Source organism: Vulpes vulpes, chromosome 12 (genome assembly GCF_048418805.1).
Source record: "Vulpes vulpes isolate BD-2025 chromosome 12, VulVul3, whole genome shotgun sequence".
In the NCBI taxonomy this organism is placed as follows: Eukaryota; Metazoa; Chordata; class Mammalia; order Carnivora; family Canidae; genus Vulpes; species Vulpes vulpes.
This window is the reverse complement of record NC_132791.1, coordinates 39,451,653-39,470,961: the sequence shown is the minus strand read 5'-3', so window position 1 is coordinate 39,470,961 and position 19,309 is coordinate 39,451,653. Positions and strand designations below refer to the sequence as shown.

General features: G+C 34.6%; 1 protein-coding gene across 8 annotated transcripts in view; it reads right to left on the bottom strand.

The window, feature by feature from the left end:
• Positions 1-19,309, bottom strand: part of ZDHHC21 (zDHHC palmitoyltransferase 21) — a 63,925-nt gene that overhangs the window by 34,050 nt on the left and 10,566 nt on the right. For 4 of the 8 annotated variants that reach the window (XM_072728255.1, XM_072728253.1, XM_072728252.1 and 1 more), the window contains exons 3-6: positions 15,901-15,983; positions 14,390-14,488; positions 6,610-6,721; positions 4,363-4,501 (exon numbers count right to left, since the gene is read on the bottom strand). In XM_072728255.1, the coding sequence (XP_072584356.1) occupies positions 4,363-4,501; positions 6,610-6,721; positions 14,390-14,488; positions 15,901-15,937 (387 nt within the window). In that variant the 5' untranslated portion in view covers positions 15,938-15,983. Of the gene's footprint in view, positions 1-4,362; positions 4,502-6,609; positions 6,722-14,389; positions 14,489-15,783; positions 15,984-19,309 lie in introns of all 8 variants that reach the window. The other 4 variants (XM_072728251.1, XM_072728250.1, XM_072728248.1 and 1 more) reach the window with 1 other exon arrangement.

Sequence of the window (19,309 nt, the reverse complement as noted above, 5' to 3'; positions counted from 1 at the left end):
AGAAGCAGAAAGCTTTTCCTGTAAGATCAGGAGTAAGACAAAGTTTTGCCCACTTTTATTCACCTTAGTACTGCATGTCAGAGCAATAAGGCAAGAAAAAAAATAAAAGGCATCCAAAATAGAAAAAAAGTAAAACTACCTTTCTTTGCAGATAACATGATATATACAGAAAACCTAAAGACTCCACCAAAACCTGTTAGAACTAATGAGTGAATTTAGCAAAATTACAGGATACAAAATCAATATACAGATATCAGTAGTGTACCTATAACACTAATAAGAAACTATCAGAAAGGGAATTAAGAAAACAATCCCATTTATAATTGCATCAAAAAATACCTTAGAATAAATTGAACTATTGAAGGGAAAGATCTATACAGTGACAACTATGCCACTGATGAAAGAAATTGAAGAAAACACTATTAAATAGAAAGCTATTCGATTCTCATGGTTTGTAAGAATGAAACATGCTTAAAATGTCCATACTACCCAAGCAAGCTGCAGATTTCAATGCAATCCCTATCAAAATTCCAATGGCATTTTCCTCACAGAAACGGAGCAATCCTAAAATTTGTATAGAGTAACCAAAAAAACCTGAATAATCAACCTTGAGAAAGACAAATAAAGCTGGAGGCATCAGAGTTTTTGCATTCAAACTATATTAAAAAGCTTTAGTAATCAAAACAGTATGATAGTGATATAAAAACAGAGACATACATCAATGGAACAAAATAGAGAGCCCAGAAATAAACCCATGCATATATGATCAATTAATTTTGACAAGGAATCAAGAAAAATGGAAAAAGGATAGTCTCCTCAGTAAATAGTGTTGGGAAAATGGGACAGCCACAAGCAGAGAATGAAAACATACCTTTATCTAATACCATGCAAAACCACTTTATATCCACTTTTCCTCCTACATTTTTAATCTTTTTTTTTTTAGATTTTATTTATTTATTAATGAGAGACACACAGAGAGAGAGGCAAAGACATAGGCAGAGGGAGAAGCAGGCTCCATGAAGGAAACCCAATGCAGGACTCAATCCTGGAACTCCAGGATCATGCCCTGAGCCAAAGGCAGATGCTCAACTGCGGAGTCACCCAGGTATCCCACATCTTTAATCTCTTAATAGTAAACGTTTGTTTACTATTCTGAGGGCATTTTGTCAACATTCAGTATGCATGTAAATATATACTTAATAAAATATATATTTATAAATACATATATTTCTGAGGATTCAAATACCATCACCTATAATCAGTTTTCCTGTTAAAAAAACAAAAACAAAAACAGGGACACCTGAGTGGCTCAGGGGTTGAGCATCTGCCTTTGTTTGGCTCAGTGCGTGATCCCGGGGTCCAGGGTCAAGTCCCACATCAGGCTCCTCGTGGAGAGCCTGCTTCTCCTTCTGCCTATGTCTCTGCCTCTCTCTGTGTGTCTCTCATGAATAAAATATTTTTTTAAAACCCAAAAAACAAACAAACAAAAAAGAGTGATCCTTCCTGTAATTGGTAGAATTTTCCCAAAGTTTCTGTCTTTCATTTGGAGATGGAAATCAGTTTGTCTTGAGTACTGAAATTTCTTCAGTCTGTCACCAGTCTCCTAGCAATACCATCCAATAGTCTGTAAAATTTTCATAAAAATTAATAGGCCAGGGACTCCTGGGTGGCTCATTCAGTTGGGCATCCCACTCTTGGTTTTGGCTCAGGTCATAATGTCAGGCTCCACATTCATTCAGTGGGAAGTCTGCTTCTCTCCCTCCCCCACTACCCCTCCTCACCACTTGCACACGTGTGTGCGCGTTCTCCCTCTCTCTCAAATAAATGTTTAAAAAAACTCAAATGAATGTCTATTCTATATCCGATACTTTTACATGTGTTATCTCATTTAATCTATTATTCACATTTTCCAAAAGAGAACACTGCAATCCAGAATGCTTAAACATGGTGTCAAAGATTATACATATAATAACAAAAGCCAGGCTTTGATCCTAGATGTGTCGGTTTACAAAGCCAAGATCATTCTACTACCACGGTTGGCAAACTCAATATAGAGAGTTAATATTTCAGGTTTTTTGGGCCATATGTCCCTGTCACAACTACTCAACTCTGTTGTTGTAGCCTAAAAACAACTGCAGACAATATGGGAACAAATCAGAGTAGCTGCGTTTCAGCAAAACTTTACTAATAAAAACAGGTGGAAGGTCAAATTGCCAATCCCTCCACTATACTATAATGCATTTCCTCCTAGGGAACCTCTATTAAGTTTTCATTAACATGACCAAATTTTATCTCTCTCCCTCTCACCTTAAAAAATTATGACCTTAATCTTACTGGGCAACTATATTTTAATGCTTTTCTTATTAGGCTCAATTACTTGAAACAGGTTACTCTTGGGATACGTTCAACCTTTTACATATTCTAACTATAATGCCAATTATATCAGAAATTAATCTATAAATGAGATGAAACATTTCTAAAACTACAATACTAGCATGCACTAAATTCTCAGTGTGAAAATGTCAAACATCCATATTTAAAGTTCTCCTTTTTGAACTCTTTTCACTTATTAGTATCTAATATTAATTGCTCAATCTATATTTAATAAGCATAATCACCACAAGGCCCCACCTAATATACACAGCCAAACAACAATAGCAAATACTCTCTTTTAATTATACAAAATGATCATATAGAAGGGCACACGGGTGGTGCAGTTAGTTAAGCATCTGAGTCTTGGCTTCAGGTCAGTAAATTCAGATCATTAAAATGATTTCAGGGTTCTGAGATCAAGCCCTGAATTCGGCTCTATGCTCAGCAAGGAGTCTGCTTGGGACTCTCTCTCTCTCCTCCCTGCCCCTCCCCCTCACTCATTCTCCCTCTCTCTAAAATAAATCAATAAATCTTTTTTAAAAAGATCATATATATATAGAAATGACCTAAAGACCCAGAACTTAAAGACCTTATTCTTTAGAAAGATCCTTCTCTCACTTATTCCAAAATTTAGCTATGTGTACTACCACTGAAATTGTTATTTTTAAGATTTAAATGATATAACTAGGAAAGAAAAATTCCCCTTCTCCATGGAGGATTCTGGTCTTTTGTCCCTTTATCCCATCCTACCTTCCTTCCTCACATGCGCAAGTGCATCCTTGTGCATGCTTTCTTTCTGTTCTGCCTGTCTGCCTCCTTCTCTGTCTTACACACACATACACGCACAGGGTATCTCAAAAACACAATCCAAGTCCAAGTTATGCACAAAACTAGGCTGAAATATCAACTGTTCACACAAAACACATAAGGTAAGATTCAACAACACAAGATCAGATTCAAATCCCAGCTCTACAACTAAAATCATATGAATAATTACTCTCTAGCTTTGTGCCTTCATGATCTACCTATTTAACCTCTATTAGTCTGTTTGCTCATTTATAAAAATGGGAGGAAAGTGTACCCACCTCATGTGGTTGTTGTATGCATTAAAGTGAGAACTGAAACATGCCCACAAGCATGGTGTTAACATTTACATAGTCAAGTACTTAACACACGTTGCTGCTATTACCACCACAATCACTCCTACCATCAACAATCTGGGGCAAGCCTTACTAAGGTCTATTGTTACCCCTGTACAAAATGACAAAAGCACAGTTTCCAATGGTATATATAACAACTTTTTAAAGGAGCTTGCAAATTCTATTCATTGTTAAAAGTCCGGGATTGGGGCGGGGGGGGGGGGGGGGGGTCCTTTTTCTTAAAAACGTTCCTTCGAGAACCTTTAAAAAAAATTACAGTCTATTTTTCTTCCTGAAAGGAAATAAGAAGTTAACATTTTTCAGTTACTCTCTCATCATTGTAGGTATTTTTAAACCAAAACATATACACTGAAAGATTTAATATGTTGCTTTTTAAAGAAAGTCATTGAGCCCTAATAAATAATCAAAAATGGATTTGGTTAAAAGGGCATGTCAGATTAGGGCACTTTCTTAATCCCGATACATTTTAAAATTCACCAAGTTTGGAGTTTATTTTTGTTGTTTTTTTTTTTTTGTTTTCAATCTTCTGCACTTAAAGGAACTGCATGTTAATAACTGTATCCTAGGGATCCCTGGGTGGCGCAGCGGTTTGGCGCCTGCCTTTGGCCCAGGGCGCGATCCTGGAGACCCGGGATCAAATCCCACGTCGGGCTCCCGGTGCATGGAGCCTGCTTCTCCCTCTGCCTGTGTCTCTGGCTCTGTCTCTGCCTGTGTCTCTGGCTCTGTCTCTCCTTCTATCTCTCAAGAGTAAATAAATGAAATCTTTAAAAAAAAAAAAATAACTGTATCCTACAGCCACTCTAAATTAGTGGATATAAATATTTCTTACCAAGTTTCGCTTTTTTACTGGAAGAAAGTAATAATAGTGGCAGAAAGAAAACATCAGTGCATAAGAAGTAAGAAGTTCCGTGTAGAAACACAACTGCAGAAAAAGCCAATGATTATCTTCACCGACACAATTGTTAATCCTGAAAAAAAAAAAGGAAAACAGAAACAGTATTTTAAACTTTAGTAAGACGACATAACCTCAGGAGTGGTAAAACTGAAAACAAACGCGAACAACTTCACGTATGCTGGACTTCATGGAGATAGGCGAACACTGCTTAAACCTATGGGCAAACAGTGCGCGGGAACAGACGTACTATAAATATGCCACCTCACATTTGGAAAGCACTTTCTACTTTACAAAGAAGTCCATGGATATGATCTGCCTTCCACTCACAGCCACCTGGGGTGGCAGGAAGAGCAGATGGCAGTCTCCTTGTTTCATTGGTATGGAAACAGGAACAAAGCAGCGAAGACACTCGCCAGAGGAAGTGATAGTGGCCAAGAGAACAAGAACCTTCTATATATTGCTCTTCTATGACAGCATCCCAGTTGTGGAGAGCAATCGGAATGATTTGAGGTAGGAGGACAGAAACCTGTCACGCTGACATTACTGTTAAGCACTCCCGATTTTTATTACTTTTAAAGTCTATCCTGAGGGGTACCTGGGTGGCTCAGTGGTTGAGCATCTGCCTTTGGCTCAGGTCATGATCCAGAGTCCTGGGATTGAGTCCTATATGGTGCTCCCCACAGGGAGCCTGCTTCTCCCTCTGCCTATCTCTCTGTGTCTCTCTCTATCTCTCTTCCTCTCTCTCTGTCTCTAAGTAAATAAAATCTTAAAAAAATAAATTCTATTCTTAGTTGCTCAAAATAAATACACATCCGCAAGTACTTACAAATCCTTAGCGCTACACTTCCACCTTGAAAATAGTGAATAGTAACTAAGAACAGTAATTAATGTCAAAATCCTAAACATTATTCTAAAAAAGGTTACACAATTGAGTTTTTCAGTGTGGTTACCACTTGCCTAATAATATATTATTATTATTAGCCCTTTTTTAAAAAAAATCTATTATAAACAGATCACTCAGGTTTAGATAATTACTTGAGAATTAATCTGTTTAACTTCAAGGCACATTTTTTTAAACATCAACTATATATTATACACTATACTATCCTATTGATGGACTTAGACAATTTTAAACTTTTTAATACAGTAACAAAGTGCTTTTATCTAAAATGCTTTTATTTTTCCTAATCTCGGGAAATTACCTTCTATTTAAATAATCACCTTATGGTAAAAATCAAATTTTCACTAAAAGCTTGCAAATATTAACTTGTGCTATCAGAGTAAGTTACCAAAAGCATCATCAGGCAAAACTAAACTCCAACCTTGAGTCAACTATAGATAAATGCAGTTATAAATTTAAGAAGCCCATTATGCAGTTAACTTTGTATATATGCATGTATGTGTGTACAAACATAAATATATATGTATTTAGATATATTTACAAAGTGCTACACTATACTAGTTTAAATATTTATACAGAGATCCCATGCTAGGAAAACAGAATTAAATACAATATCTTGTTCACAGATTTTTGTGACAGCTTTGAAATGAGATACAATGCAGAATTCTCACAGCATTTGTTTTTAAAATTCTATTTCTCAACTGAACTGTTTTTAAAAATATTACAAGAGAGCCCCCTATTGGCCAAAAATGTTGGCAGTTCAGCAGAATCAGCTAACTACCACTTTTACACACTCAGCTTGCATGTAATCTTAATACTTGTGTCCAATACATAATATTGAAAAAAGTTTACAGGGGGAGAAATGAGGTTATCAGCGTTTCTGAAATGTGTTATTCTTTAATTAAACAATTGGAAAGGGAAATACAAACAATGCAATGTATACGGTTTATTACAGTTAGAAATAATAACAGCTAATATTTAAATACTTTCTATGTGTAAGATGCTACACTAGATGCTTTACATACACTGCTTCATTTATACAACCATCTTAGTTCTTTTGTACATGTGGATGCATCTAAGTGTCAGTTTTCTGCTTGAATATCTCCTTATTAGAAAAGACAGGATCTGTGTGCAAAAATGACTTTGGCAGCTGATAGAACCTGACAGAATAAAGGTATCCTTACTGAAGGAATTTTAAAAACTGCATGACTTTAATATAACTTTAATTTTAATCTGCTAAGTACTGTTTTTTTACTAAAATTAAATCATAAATTTCTTACCATGGACAGTGATGATCCATTCTCCTAACACAGTGGCCACAGCGGCTACAGTGATGGGAACGCTTTGGTCTCATCAAATTACATTTGTTACATAATTCCCAGAACTCCCTTTCTAGAGAAGGAAATTAAAATCCATTTAATAAAGGCAAATGACTAATGTTGAAATTTAGCAACAGCAGTTTAGATTTTATAGAAGTCATTGATATATACGTCCAAGAGACTTTTCTTCTTCTACATCTTCACCGTAAAAGAGTTCGCCATAAATATTGCTTTTATTTAAATTCAATTTGCCAACATATAACACCCCGTACACATCTTATCATGTGCCCTCATTAATGCCTCTCACCCAGTTACCCCATCCTCCACCCAAATATTGCTTTTCAATGCATGTCTTACTCTATACATTTCTAATTTTAAACACTGTAATAGTAAAACACTATTAATAGTCAAACTAAGGAACAGAAAATAATGTATTTGGGTTTGGGGTATATTGCTATAAGTAAAATTTAATGACAAAACCCTAAAGTATAACCAAATTATATTAAAACAATTTTATGTAAACAAATTCATTTCTAGAAATTTTATTAACTAAAGACTCTAAAGAAGAAATAATGCTGAATCCTAGTTTCATTAAGAAGTCAAAATCAATCCTATAAACTCATTAGAAAAAAGAGAGCATTCCCACCCCATAACCGTTTTATATTTTTAATAACAGTGAATTCATTTGGGAGTGTTTATGGGAAAGGGTTAGAAAAGGGTTTCAGAGGTATTAGAATGATTTCAGAAGAAGATTATGAGAGAATTATTATTTAATGAAAATAAGGAAGTTCTTTACAAAACTCTTTCTTACCACCGAGTAGCAATTTTCTCTACCTTGTAATTAAAGATCACACATTTAAGTTTTGTGCCAAAAACATTAAGTTTACAGAAAGTCATTTATTTTCATTATAATTTTTTCTAATCAGATCTTTAAGAACTATATGAAAGTCATCTACCAAGACAACTGCTTTATTATTCAGAATGTATCTCTTTAATATTTGTTGAAATGGAATTTTACTTTTACAAAATTCTTAAACCCTCCATCACTTATATTTAAACTACACTCTAATCTTGTTAAAAGCATGGGCATAGTAATAGTAATAGTAATAAAGCCTAGCTACCATATTGAGTAAATATTAGTATATGCAAACTATGAACCTAGCACACAATAGGCGGTCACTAAATGCTTGCTAAAGTATGAGAAGTTTGAATTTAAAAAATGACAGATTTTAAATATAAGTAAAAGAAGATAATGGTAGATAGTATTCCATTTTCTAAAAAGATACCCTATTTTAATTCCATTATTTTAGTTTAATGGCCAAGAGTAAAATCAATATACTGGAATTTTATATAGTGAAGTATTAGGAAAAAAACTCTACTATAGAAGATGTCAATAATAATAATAATAATAATAATATCAAATTCAATGATCCCATACTGAATAAGCTGAGAAATTATCATTTGCATTTAAAATTTCATTTTTTAATTATTGATATTCAATTTAGTTAACATATACTATATTATTAGTTTCAGAGGTAGGATTTAGTGATTAATGAGTTGCATATAACACCCAGTGCTCATTACATCAAGTGCCCTTCTTTATACCCATCACCCATTTCAACATATCCTCCCCACCCTCCTTCCCTCCAGCAACCTCAGTTTGTTTTCTAGAGTTAAGATCCTGTTTTATTTCTTATTCACAGTTCTTATTTTAATAAAAACTTACATGAAAGAGCAACATTATTTAATTTAGACAGCTAAACTAATATTGTTTAACTGTAAGTGAAATGAAAACTCATTTCATATGTAGCACAATACAATGTCACAAGCAGATTACTCTTTCCCCACTTAGAGATGCTCTCAACCATCCCAATGTTAAAACTTTGAATTATATATTGCAAGAAATATAGTCAGGAAGTAGACTCCCCCTGATAAGCCAATTTTCATTAAAAGACAATATAAAACCATTAGGTTTTAAACCAGTGTCTAAAAATATAAATATGGTGTATTCATTATTAGTCATTTCAGCATACAACAGTCTAAAGAGTAAAAATCTTTATTTCATACTTAAAAATGTTATCTCCTCAGAAACAAGCCAGCATTTGGCTATAGTGCAAGAAAGCCTAGAACTGTGTAGTCTATACCACGGGGTGGGAAACTACAATCCACAGGCAAATAAATCCAGGCCACCACCTGTTTTCATGAGCTAAGAATAATTTTTACAATTTTCAATGATTGACAATAAGAAGAATGTGTGATATGTAAAAGTCTTGAAATTCAAATTCCAGCCATACATAAACTTTTATTTGAACACAGTTCAAATGAATACTCATTCATTTACATTTTATTTCTGGCTGCTTTGGGGCTACAATGGCAGAGCTGAGGGGCTGTGACAGAGATTGTATGGTCTATAAAGCTGAAAATATTTACTATCTGGACTCATACAGTAAAGAAGAGTTTGCCAATCTATGGTCTAGATCATAAATTTGTTTAAAGAAAGAGCTTGAGCCATTCCACTGGCTAAATTTAGGATACTATAAAGTATCTAAAATGGCTTTGAAAACTCACATTTTCTCACACACGTGTACACACACACACACACACACACCCCTATGTGTTTAGAGGAGAAAAAAAATCACCATTTTAAATATCTAGAAATTTAAAGTAGCATCTATGTTTTTGCCTTGTATAGCAAGAAAAAAGATCCATCCATCTTAATGTACCCTACATATCTATAAACCATTTCTTGCTCTTCTCCTTTTTCTTCTTTGGGGTTTATTCATTTCAAATGTGCCCTGGTGACTGACATACTCTGACGTCTGAAGACTTCTGTACTAGCCATCTAATATGAAATAAAAGCCTATAGGGAAAAAATCAGAAGGCAAAATGTCATCTGTAACTGATGAAAATAAAGATTTTTATTTATTTATTTATTTATTTATTTATTTATTTATTTATTTATTTTTAAAATAAAGATTTTAAATTTAAAAAAAAGGCCTATGGGAGAGAGAAATCAATTGCTAATTTATGATAGCTATAGAAAAATTGACAACTGGCTTTTTTTAAAGGAAAGAAAAATTTTAAAGAAAAGAACAATTGAAAAGTGATTTTTTTAAAGAAAAGAAAAATCAAAACATAAAGCAAATAAAAGAAGACAAACTCCACAAATGACTCGGTAAACCTAAGTGACCTAAGTAAATAGTATCACATTGTGTAGCATGGATCCTCTTAATGCTGTAAATGCATAAATAAATACAAAGCAAGATTTGGTTTTGTTTTACTTATCCCTCAGAAAGAAAGTAATCACATTCTATTTCAGACTTTTAAAAAACTTGCATATTAGGCCTTCTCAATTACTGTATTTAAAAAACACAAAATAATGTTTTAGGGAGGAAAATATAATTTGAAACTATGAAAATCAATACAACGTTTGGCTCTTTACAGAGGTTTCCTGACAGAATCACTTGACAATGTAGAAAATAAATGGCAGTAAGTCTTTAACAGATCTCCTTTAAAAAGCAATATAAGTAATGGAGAGGGAGGGGACTTGGGTGGCTCAGTCAGTTAAGCATCTGACTTCAGCTCACATCATGATCCTGGAGTCCTGGGATCGAGTCCCACATTGGGCTCCCTGCTCAGCTGGGAGTCTGCTCCTCCCTCTCCCTTTGCCACTCCCCCTGCTTGTGCACTCACACACTCAGTCAAATAAATAAATAAAAATTAAAAATTAGGGATCCCTGGGTGGCGCAGCGGTTTGGCACCTGCCTTTTGGCCCAGGGCACGATCCTGGAGACCCGGGATCGAATCCCACATCGGGCTCCCGGTGCATGGAGCCTGCTTCTCCCTCTGCCTGTGTCTCTGCCTCTCTCTCTTTCTCTCTCTGTGACTATCATAAATAAATAAAAATTTTAAAAAACATTAAAAATTAAAGAAATGGGGAGGGAAGCAAAACTACAAGTGAAAACATGACTTTGAGCATTAATAGCATATGTGTCCCTACATGTGTGCTATTTTGGGGTAAAATTTCAAGGGACATTATCACACAAATTTTAAAGGTGCTACATTTTTTAAAATGTGGAAGATTTTGTTCAGTAACAGATACGTAAAAGTCTTGAAATTCAAGATTTTTGAATTTTGCTCTACTCAAAATGCCTCTAATGATGACAAAAACAGTTAAGTCAAACATGTAAGTTAAGAACTTGATGATGAAAATGTTCTAAAATTGACTGTGGTGGTGCACCTGCCTGGCTGGCCCAGTCAATAGAGCACACGACTCTTGATCTCTGGGTTATGAATTCAAGCTCCACATTGGATATAGAGCTTCCTTTAAAATATAAATAAATGAAATTGATTGTGGTAATGGTTGCACAACTCTGTGGACATACCAAAAGCCACTAAAATGGGTGAATCATATGGCATGTGAATTATACTCAATAAAGCTGTTTTTTCTTTAAAGTTAGAGACTGAATGAAATCATTTTATAATACTTGGAAATGACAAAGTAATATTTCTATATTTCAAGCATGCATGGGATGAATTTGAATCATATAAATACATGTTTAATTATTTAATTTGACTATTTTACCTACATGCCCAAAAGTTTATAAAAATCAAATTCTGGGGATCTTTGTGTGGGACAATGAAACATTCTCTTATATTCAAATGACCTCATATATTTGGTGAGTCATTCTATTAAAAAAAAAAAAAAAGAAACAGAAAGTCATGTAAAATATTTCAGAGTTAATTCAATTAAAACATGGTTAAAACTGGGGCACCTGGGTGGGTCACTCAGTTAAGTGTCTGCCTTCGGCTCAGGTTGTGATCCCAGGGTGCTGGGATCGAGCCCCCTGTTGGGTTTCTTCCTTAATGGAGAGCCCACTTCTCCCTCTTCTCAGCCTCTCCCTGCACTCATGCTCTCTCTCCATCTTTCTTTCTCTCTCTCTCTTTTTCACTAGCACAATCTCAAATAAATAAAATCTTTCTTTTTAAATGGTTAAAATCAAAAATATTAGGGCTTAAGTTTACTTTTCTAAAGAATTCAATTATATGAAAACTGCTCAACTTTAAAACATTGATGAATAAATATCAGTTTTGGGATCCCTGGGTGGCGCAGCGGTTTGGCGCCTGCCTTTGGCCCAGGGCGCGATCCTGGAGACCCGGGATCGAATCCCACGTCGGGCTCCCGGTGCATGGAGCCTGCTTCTCCCTCTGCCTGTGTCTCTGCCTCTCTCTCTCTCTCTCTGTGTGACTATCATAAATAAATAAAAATTTAAAAAAATTTAAAAAAAAATATCAGTTTTTATAGCCCCAACTCAAGTCATGCGATTTTTTTCACAGTCAAAATTTTGTATTTTTTACAATGTTAAAACCATATTTGCAAAATAATCAGGAAACCTACACCATGAGACACATGATAACTTCAGTTTTCCCCAGAATCAAAGCAAAGGTGAATAAAGGGCTAAAATTATTCATCTCTATATAGATCGTGGTTAAAAAAAAAAAAGGATGGAGACAAGTATTTGGGTGTCACAGCACTCTATGACAACCTGCTGTGTGACCTATACAGAACAATCTACACTGGGTTATTCAGTCTACCTACCTCATGCAATTACCATGAGGATCAAATGACAGGAGATAGTAAAATACTGTGGAAACACTAAAAAACAATAAATGAAGTATTTTTTTTTTCATTTGGACAAAAGGTAACTCTTCGGGACTCAGTGAAGAATAACTGGCCAAATGTCAACTGAGTTCAGAAAGAATGCAGACATCCAAACAACAGCAACGTGCCATGGAGCCCTCCCATCATTAGCTAAAGGTAACACAGCGCTTTCTTTTTTTTTTTTTTATTTTTTTTTTTTTTATTTATGATAGTCACAGAGAGAGAGAGAGAGAGAGAGAGAGGCAAAGACACAGGCAGAGGGAGAAGCAGGCTCCATGTACCGGGAGCCCGATGTGGGATTCGATCCCGGGTCTCCAGGATTGTGCCCTGGGCCAAAGGCAGGCGCCAAACCGCTGCGCCACCCAGGGATCCCAACACAGCACTTTCATGTCAATTCAATTAGTCCTGAGGACATAATTCATTTGGCATTCATTAAAACCAATGTTTTTTAAATGTTTAACTAGCTAATTTTTTAAAAAATCATAAAATTCCTCTTAAAAACTGCAGTTCTCTGTTTTCTCTTTAAAAATTGTAAGATCTAAGAACACTGGGCCTACATGACAATTTCACTGTAGCTGCTGCCTTTAGATGGGAAACTTTCAGTATGACATTGTTCTTCGTTGGCCTCTCTTACTGATTTGTAGCATCTGATACACGCAGGCATTTGAGTTTCTGACTGCTGCAAACTAAAGATTTCGTCAGAAATGGGTCCTGAGTTAGGAAAGGCTTGCTTCTCTAATTTCCTGGAAACACTGGGTTTCAGAGTCGAAGGAGGCAATATCTTTATTAACATGTTAGAGAGCCCTTGATTTAGGCTACTTGAAGAAAGAGATTTGGTACAAATTGCAGATTGCCACTCTCCCTACCCCAAAACGTGTGCATGTGCGCACACACGAAAACTGACAGTGATACTGCTTCTCTAAGTAAATAGAAGCAAAATATTTGACACAGTTCTCAGAAATTGCTAGTCATATAACCATCAGTGTCATATCATTCCCATTTAATCATTAAACTTGCAAGGCCAAGTATGTCCCGAAACAATGGCTCTCAGCAACTTAAGGGAGGCTCTTTAAGTGACTTGCCACTAATCTAATTTCAGAGGGAATTAATGGGTTCCCCAACTTTTTACACACTGGAATCACCTGGGATCTTTGAAGAGTGCTGATATCTGGCTCCAACCTCCATACATTAGGATTTAATTAATACAGGATTGTGATCAGGACACTGACATTTTTAAAAGCTCCCTTGGTGCTTCTAATGTCGGCAAGGCTGGAAAGTACTGAAGTACTATAGGGAATATTCTGGTTCTCTAATATCCAACAAAGTCACAGAAATTTCTCATTAGAAGAAAACACAAGGAGTTCTCAAAGCTTATATAGCAAATGATCAAAAAGTGCAACTGAGGAAAGAGAGTACCTGACGTTTACTATACCTGGCATATAATAATAAACAAGCAATACATTTTCAATGTATTGAACCACATTTCTGTGGTTCAAATGGTTATTATGCAATAAGGGGGCCCCAAATTACCTTCAACAAACACTAGAATAAAAAGCCTTCAAATTTTTTCACTGAATTGTTAAAACTTGGAAAAATGTAGGCAATTGTGTCATTATACTACAAATATTTACTCTAAGCAATATTCAATTTATAATATCACAAAGAGAAGGATACCATCAAAAAGAATCCTTTTAAATAAAAACATATCAGGTAATTATATATCATTCAACAAGCATTTACTTGTGACAGAGATAGGCACTAAGGATAGAGACAGAACAAATGAAGAAAACAAAACAAAAACTCTACACCTCACAGAGGCTATTATGTAGGTCTAGGGTGGGAGAAGAGAAAACCAAATAAACAGGTAAACTACAAGGAGGCAGGGATTGGGGGATACCAGGGTCAGCTGGGATTTGCAATTTTAAATAAAGAAGTCTAGAAAGGAAACATTTTTTGAGAAAAGACTTGAGAATGGTGTTAGAGGACTTTATAATGAATACATGCTAAAGGCTATAAAATACATTCACAAAGGTAATAATGCCAGCAGAACAAAAGTGATCAATCTGAAGAGTGCCATACCTCCATGTGGAATCTTAGGGTTCTCAGGGAGTCTTCCTGGATCAGTAAATGAGGCCCTCACTAATGCAACCAGACAAAATATGGCAATGCCATAGAATACTTTGAAATAAATAAGAAAGTTAAGTAAATAAAATTAGTCATTTATTCTTCAAAATATTTTATCAAAAAGTATATTGAAAGTTTAAAAGCATGTTTTAAATAATGCCATCAGGATTAATAATTTTCAAAAAATAAAATGGAAAAATTAAATGACTAAATAAAATAATTAAGTACTAATTCATTTCATTCATCAAATAATACAGCCAATAGACTGTCTCATACATATTGTTAAATATTATTTTGCATAACTGACAAATTTGCTATAAATCAGATTTTTTATTAACAGAGATTCCTTGTCAATAATGGCATAAATGAATAAGCACACTTTTAATTACTAAAAGTACTATATTTGACAGAATCAAAGCAGCATTTTAAAACCCATCCTACAATTATACATTTTCATCACCTCTAACAGGCTATCTTCAAAATTATTTTGAGTTAGTTACATCCAATTGCTCCTTTCAATAGATCTTAAGATATTGATGTAATGTGAAAATAAAGAATCTAGAAATTTTGAGTTTTTAAAAGAATAGTTAGAAAAATAACAGTAAGGAAAAATAGATTCATTCCTTATAATTCTACATTTTAATTAAAAAAAAAATTGGCATTTGGTGGGAAGAGGGAGGAAGGCAGTGCACCCGTAATAGGAAACTTAGTTTGAATGCTAGCACCAGAGTGGACTGCATGGTACTGGTCAGTTTTACCACTTGTATAACAGAGATTATATTTCCTACAGCACTTGTGAGGCCAAAATGACATAATACACAAGGAAACTGTAAATGCCATGTACATGTAAAATATTTCATTTCAATCTTATTCTTTTAATCATAAGCAAGCCATCACCAAATGAACTATAGCAGAAAATAATTATCCAAGAGTTCAGTGTCACCATAATCCACATCATAATCCATAATTTTTGTATCATGAAATTCTCATTTCTCAGTAATGTGGACCATCTTCATCCTTAAAACTCCTTCCACATTTGAAATAAGTACATAATAGAAACACTTAAAATACACACAGACACACACAAAATAGCACTATTGTGTCAGTTTCATTTTAAACGAAACAACCTTTAAATCTTTTGCAGAGTTAGATATGGAGATCCCACACATATCCAACCCTGCAAAGTATATAAAAGCCAGTCTTTTTCAAAGCTTCCACAATTTAGTAAGTAACTTAATATTAACAGCACTAATAATATTAAAAGAAAGGTTATCACAGTGATACTATACGCCAAAAATATTCACAATGAGAAAACTAATTATATAAAGAAATAAAGATCAGAAACTTACTTATTATTAATATGCCTGGAATATGTCCTTCTTCATAGTGAGGAAAGAGGACAATTTTGGGAATTAAAACAATATTGTATAACCAGACAAAGACAATCAAACCCATGCAGCACCAACCATGTGGATCAACAACAAAGTGAATCCGGAGACCCATTTTTGCAGTCCCACAACTGCCTGCCAACCCACAAGGAATGACGATCCTAAGGAGAGGTAACAGAGGAAAAAATTACTTATGTAGAAAAAAGTACCTGACTAAGACAAAACTATGTTACTGGCAACTATAAAATGACACTGAATTTTCTTTGTATGTTTTTGACAAAAGGAAACACATTGGAATACAAAAAGAAGTTTCAGGATAGTCAAATTTCATCATGAGCTTCAACTAATTTACTTCCAATCTTCACTATGAATTGCTATCATAGAGGATAAATTGGCAATACCTTCTGAAGCTAAACACAAGTCTGTCCTTAACCCAGCAATTCCACGTGTAAACCCAAGAGAAAGGAGACACATATTAGAAGATATGTGCAAAATTGTTTAGCAGTTTTAATCATTAGACTAACTGATGGTCATACAAGTCAAAATACTTGCTCATACAAGTCCCTCTTGTGGTGGGAGGGGTGTTACTAACTACAAAAGGACATAAGGAAAACGTTGAGAGGCTAGAATTGTTCTGTATCTTGACCTGGGTATACCCATATGTAAAAGTTCACTGTTCTGTACACTTAAGATTTGTGCAATTTAATTTTAAACCACAATACAATGCCTTAAAAAGTCATTTTGAAAAGTTATGATAACCAGAAAGTAAACACAAAACTGCCAAAAAATATTTAAATTCACAGAACTAAGCCCTACTAATCTTATTACTATCAATTCAAGAAGACCCCTGTTTAAATGGGACTTTTTCATATGAGTGTTAACAAAATCAATCTCCCGGATAGTTCTATTTTCATGGTACCAAAGAGTGATTTAAAATACATGCCTACCTTAGTAGATAGAAATTACTCTGTAAGGTCAAGGGGGCACTTTTCCCATTAAATACAATGGAATAATACAATAATAAAGTAGGACAATGTTTCTCAAATCTGTAGGCAAATCAGAATCAACTGAGGAGCTTTTTAAAAATACCTTATTCTTGGGTCCTATTCCAGATCTACTGAATTATAATTCTTTATGGAGTAAAGCTCAAAAACCAATAAAATGTTTTAAAATGTTCCCCACGTGTCTCTGATAGAGCTGACTGATATCTAAAGACCACCGATCCAAAAGCTTCCCTAAGACTTCAATGTTAAGGCAATGAGTTGACCTCAGTTCAACAAATTTATTCATGGAGCCACCACAACATACCAGTTATTATAGATACAATGAGGAATGAGATGTGGTCTTTTTTTAAAGTAACTAACAGTCTAGTGTGGAAGAGTCATAAACTGGGTTTAATAAAACATGTTAAGGTCCAGATATGTGGACAAGATGGCCCCAGAGGCATGGAGGATGGGGACTAGCTAAATTTGGGCAGGACTCCCTATAGATGGTGAAATCTGAGTTCAGCTTTAAAAGATGAGTAAAAGTTACCCAAGCAAAGAAAAATGGCAACAACACTGCAAACAGAAGGAACATCAGGAAGCATACAAGGGCAAAAATTGTAGGAGGTATTACAAATTGCCATGATAAGTCATAAAGTGTACAGTGGAGCATGAAGGGTGAGAAGGGGCTACAACATGAAAGACACAAAGATGCCATGTTAGAATGCTAAGACTTCATTCTTAGGCATTGGAAAGCTACTAAAAAAGGAACATGATGAGATTTATACTTTAATAAATTATTGAAACTCTGGTGTCAAGGGTAAAATTAAAGATCAGTTAGGCTAAGGAAAGACAAAAGCCAAAATTAGGTTTGGAGAAGAGATCAACTGAGGAAATAGTTACAATAAAACCAGTATGTTTTACTAACTGACTGGATATTAGGGGTTACAGAGGAATGAGGCAAGAAGGACTCCCAGATTTTCATCTTCTATCCCTCACTATCATCAGTTGGAGAGCCTCAGGATCTCACCCCTTAGGGGCCTTGCCAATGTTCTTTAAAGCTACAAAGATTCCAGAACAAAGAAAAATGATTTCGGATTAGCTAATTTTAAAGTAATACCCTGATCCTATCATCCTTAGAACATGCAAATACTGGAGCAGCAGGAAAAAAAGACAAGAAACCAAATGCAACACCACCCAACTGTTTAAATCAGATATGGTCTAAATTAGTACTTATGTATGAATTTTAAAATAGAAATAGTGCCTAAGCCTTTAAAAAAGTAAAAGTTGAACTTCATCACCTTTTAATTAGAAAATTAAAAGACCTATCAGTATCATTAAAGTGAGGAAAGTCACAGAGGATAAAGTGTGCTATTTAATTTACTGGGTATCATTGTTTTAAAAACTAAAGGAGCTCAAATACAAATGATAAGCTGTCTACATAGCTAAAATGAGAAACATTAAAAAGAATGTTTATTTTTACAGCCTTGCCAACCATCAAGTGCCAAAAGAAATGACAGAAGGCTCTGTCTCTCAACATGTTCAATATTATTAACTTCATGTACCTTCTTTCTTGTAATGTTTCAGTTCCAGTCAGGACTGAAAAAAACAGACTATGAATTCCAATAATTACAGAGAATAATTTCACTATTTATTTCTAAATTTATTAGTATTAGAAACAGAGAAGCCTACAAGCCAGCAAAATAAGTAGCAGAATTAGAAAATTACTCATTAATTTTTTTGAGCTCTATTTGTATTCTCCTCCACCAGAGAATAACAAATTTCTTATAAGATTCCTCACAACTGAAAATACTAGATACTGAAAGGTAGAGTCAAATGTGTCTGATTTTCCTGCATGTAAGCATATGTAGACAGCAAGCCCTAAAAGAACAAGCATCCCCAAGGAGAAGTAAGTAAAGAACAGAAAAATAGAACAAAGAATAAATAAGATGTTAAATTCTTTTTTAAATACCTGATTAGTGAAAATTAATGCCACATAAGCTTTACAGCTAGATTGCGGAGAAGCAAACAGTAGTCTTCCAAGAGCTCCAAATCAGATTACAACCAGAAACACATAACTGGTAGAGTTGCAGAATCACTCCACTCAGTTAATATCTACTAGGCGTGGCTTATGGCCGAACAGAAACTATTACACATCCTGAGCAACAATCAAATTGAACACAGTGCTGCTGTTGGGTTTAAAGGATTGGCATTTGTAAAATACTTTCATTAGCTGGAGATTCTAACATGCTAATTTATACATTAAAAGGTGAGTTCATAACTCAAACTTTGATGTAACTAGTGGACATACTGGTACTTCAACATTTTTTAAGATTGCTATCTGGTGACTCTACTTGAGTGCTGTGACTAAGTTCATTAATGATGTAAATTACTACAGCACAAACTGTTTTTTTTTTAAGATATTATAATTCAACTCTAATAAACTGGACTACATAAATATTTACAGTGTCCAAACTATTCTAGGAGGAAACTAGCTTTCCTTT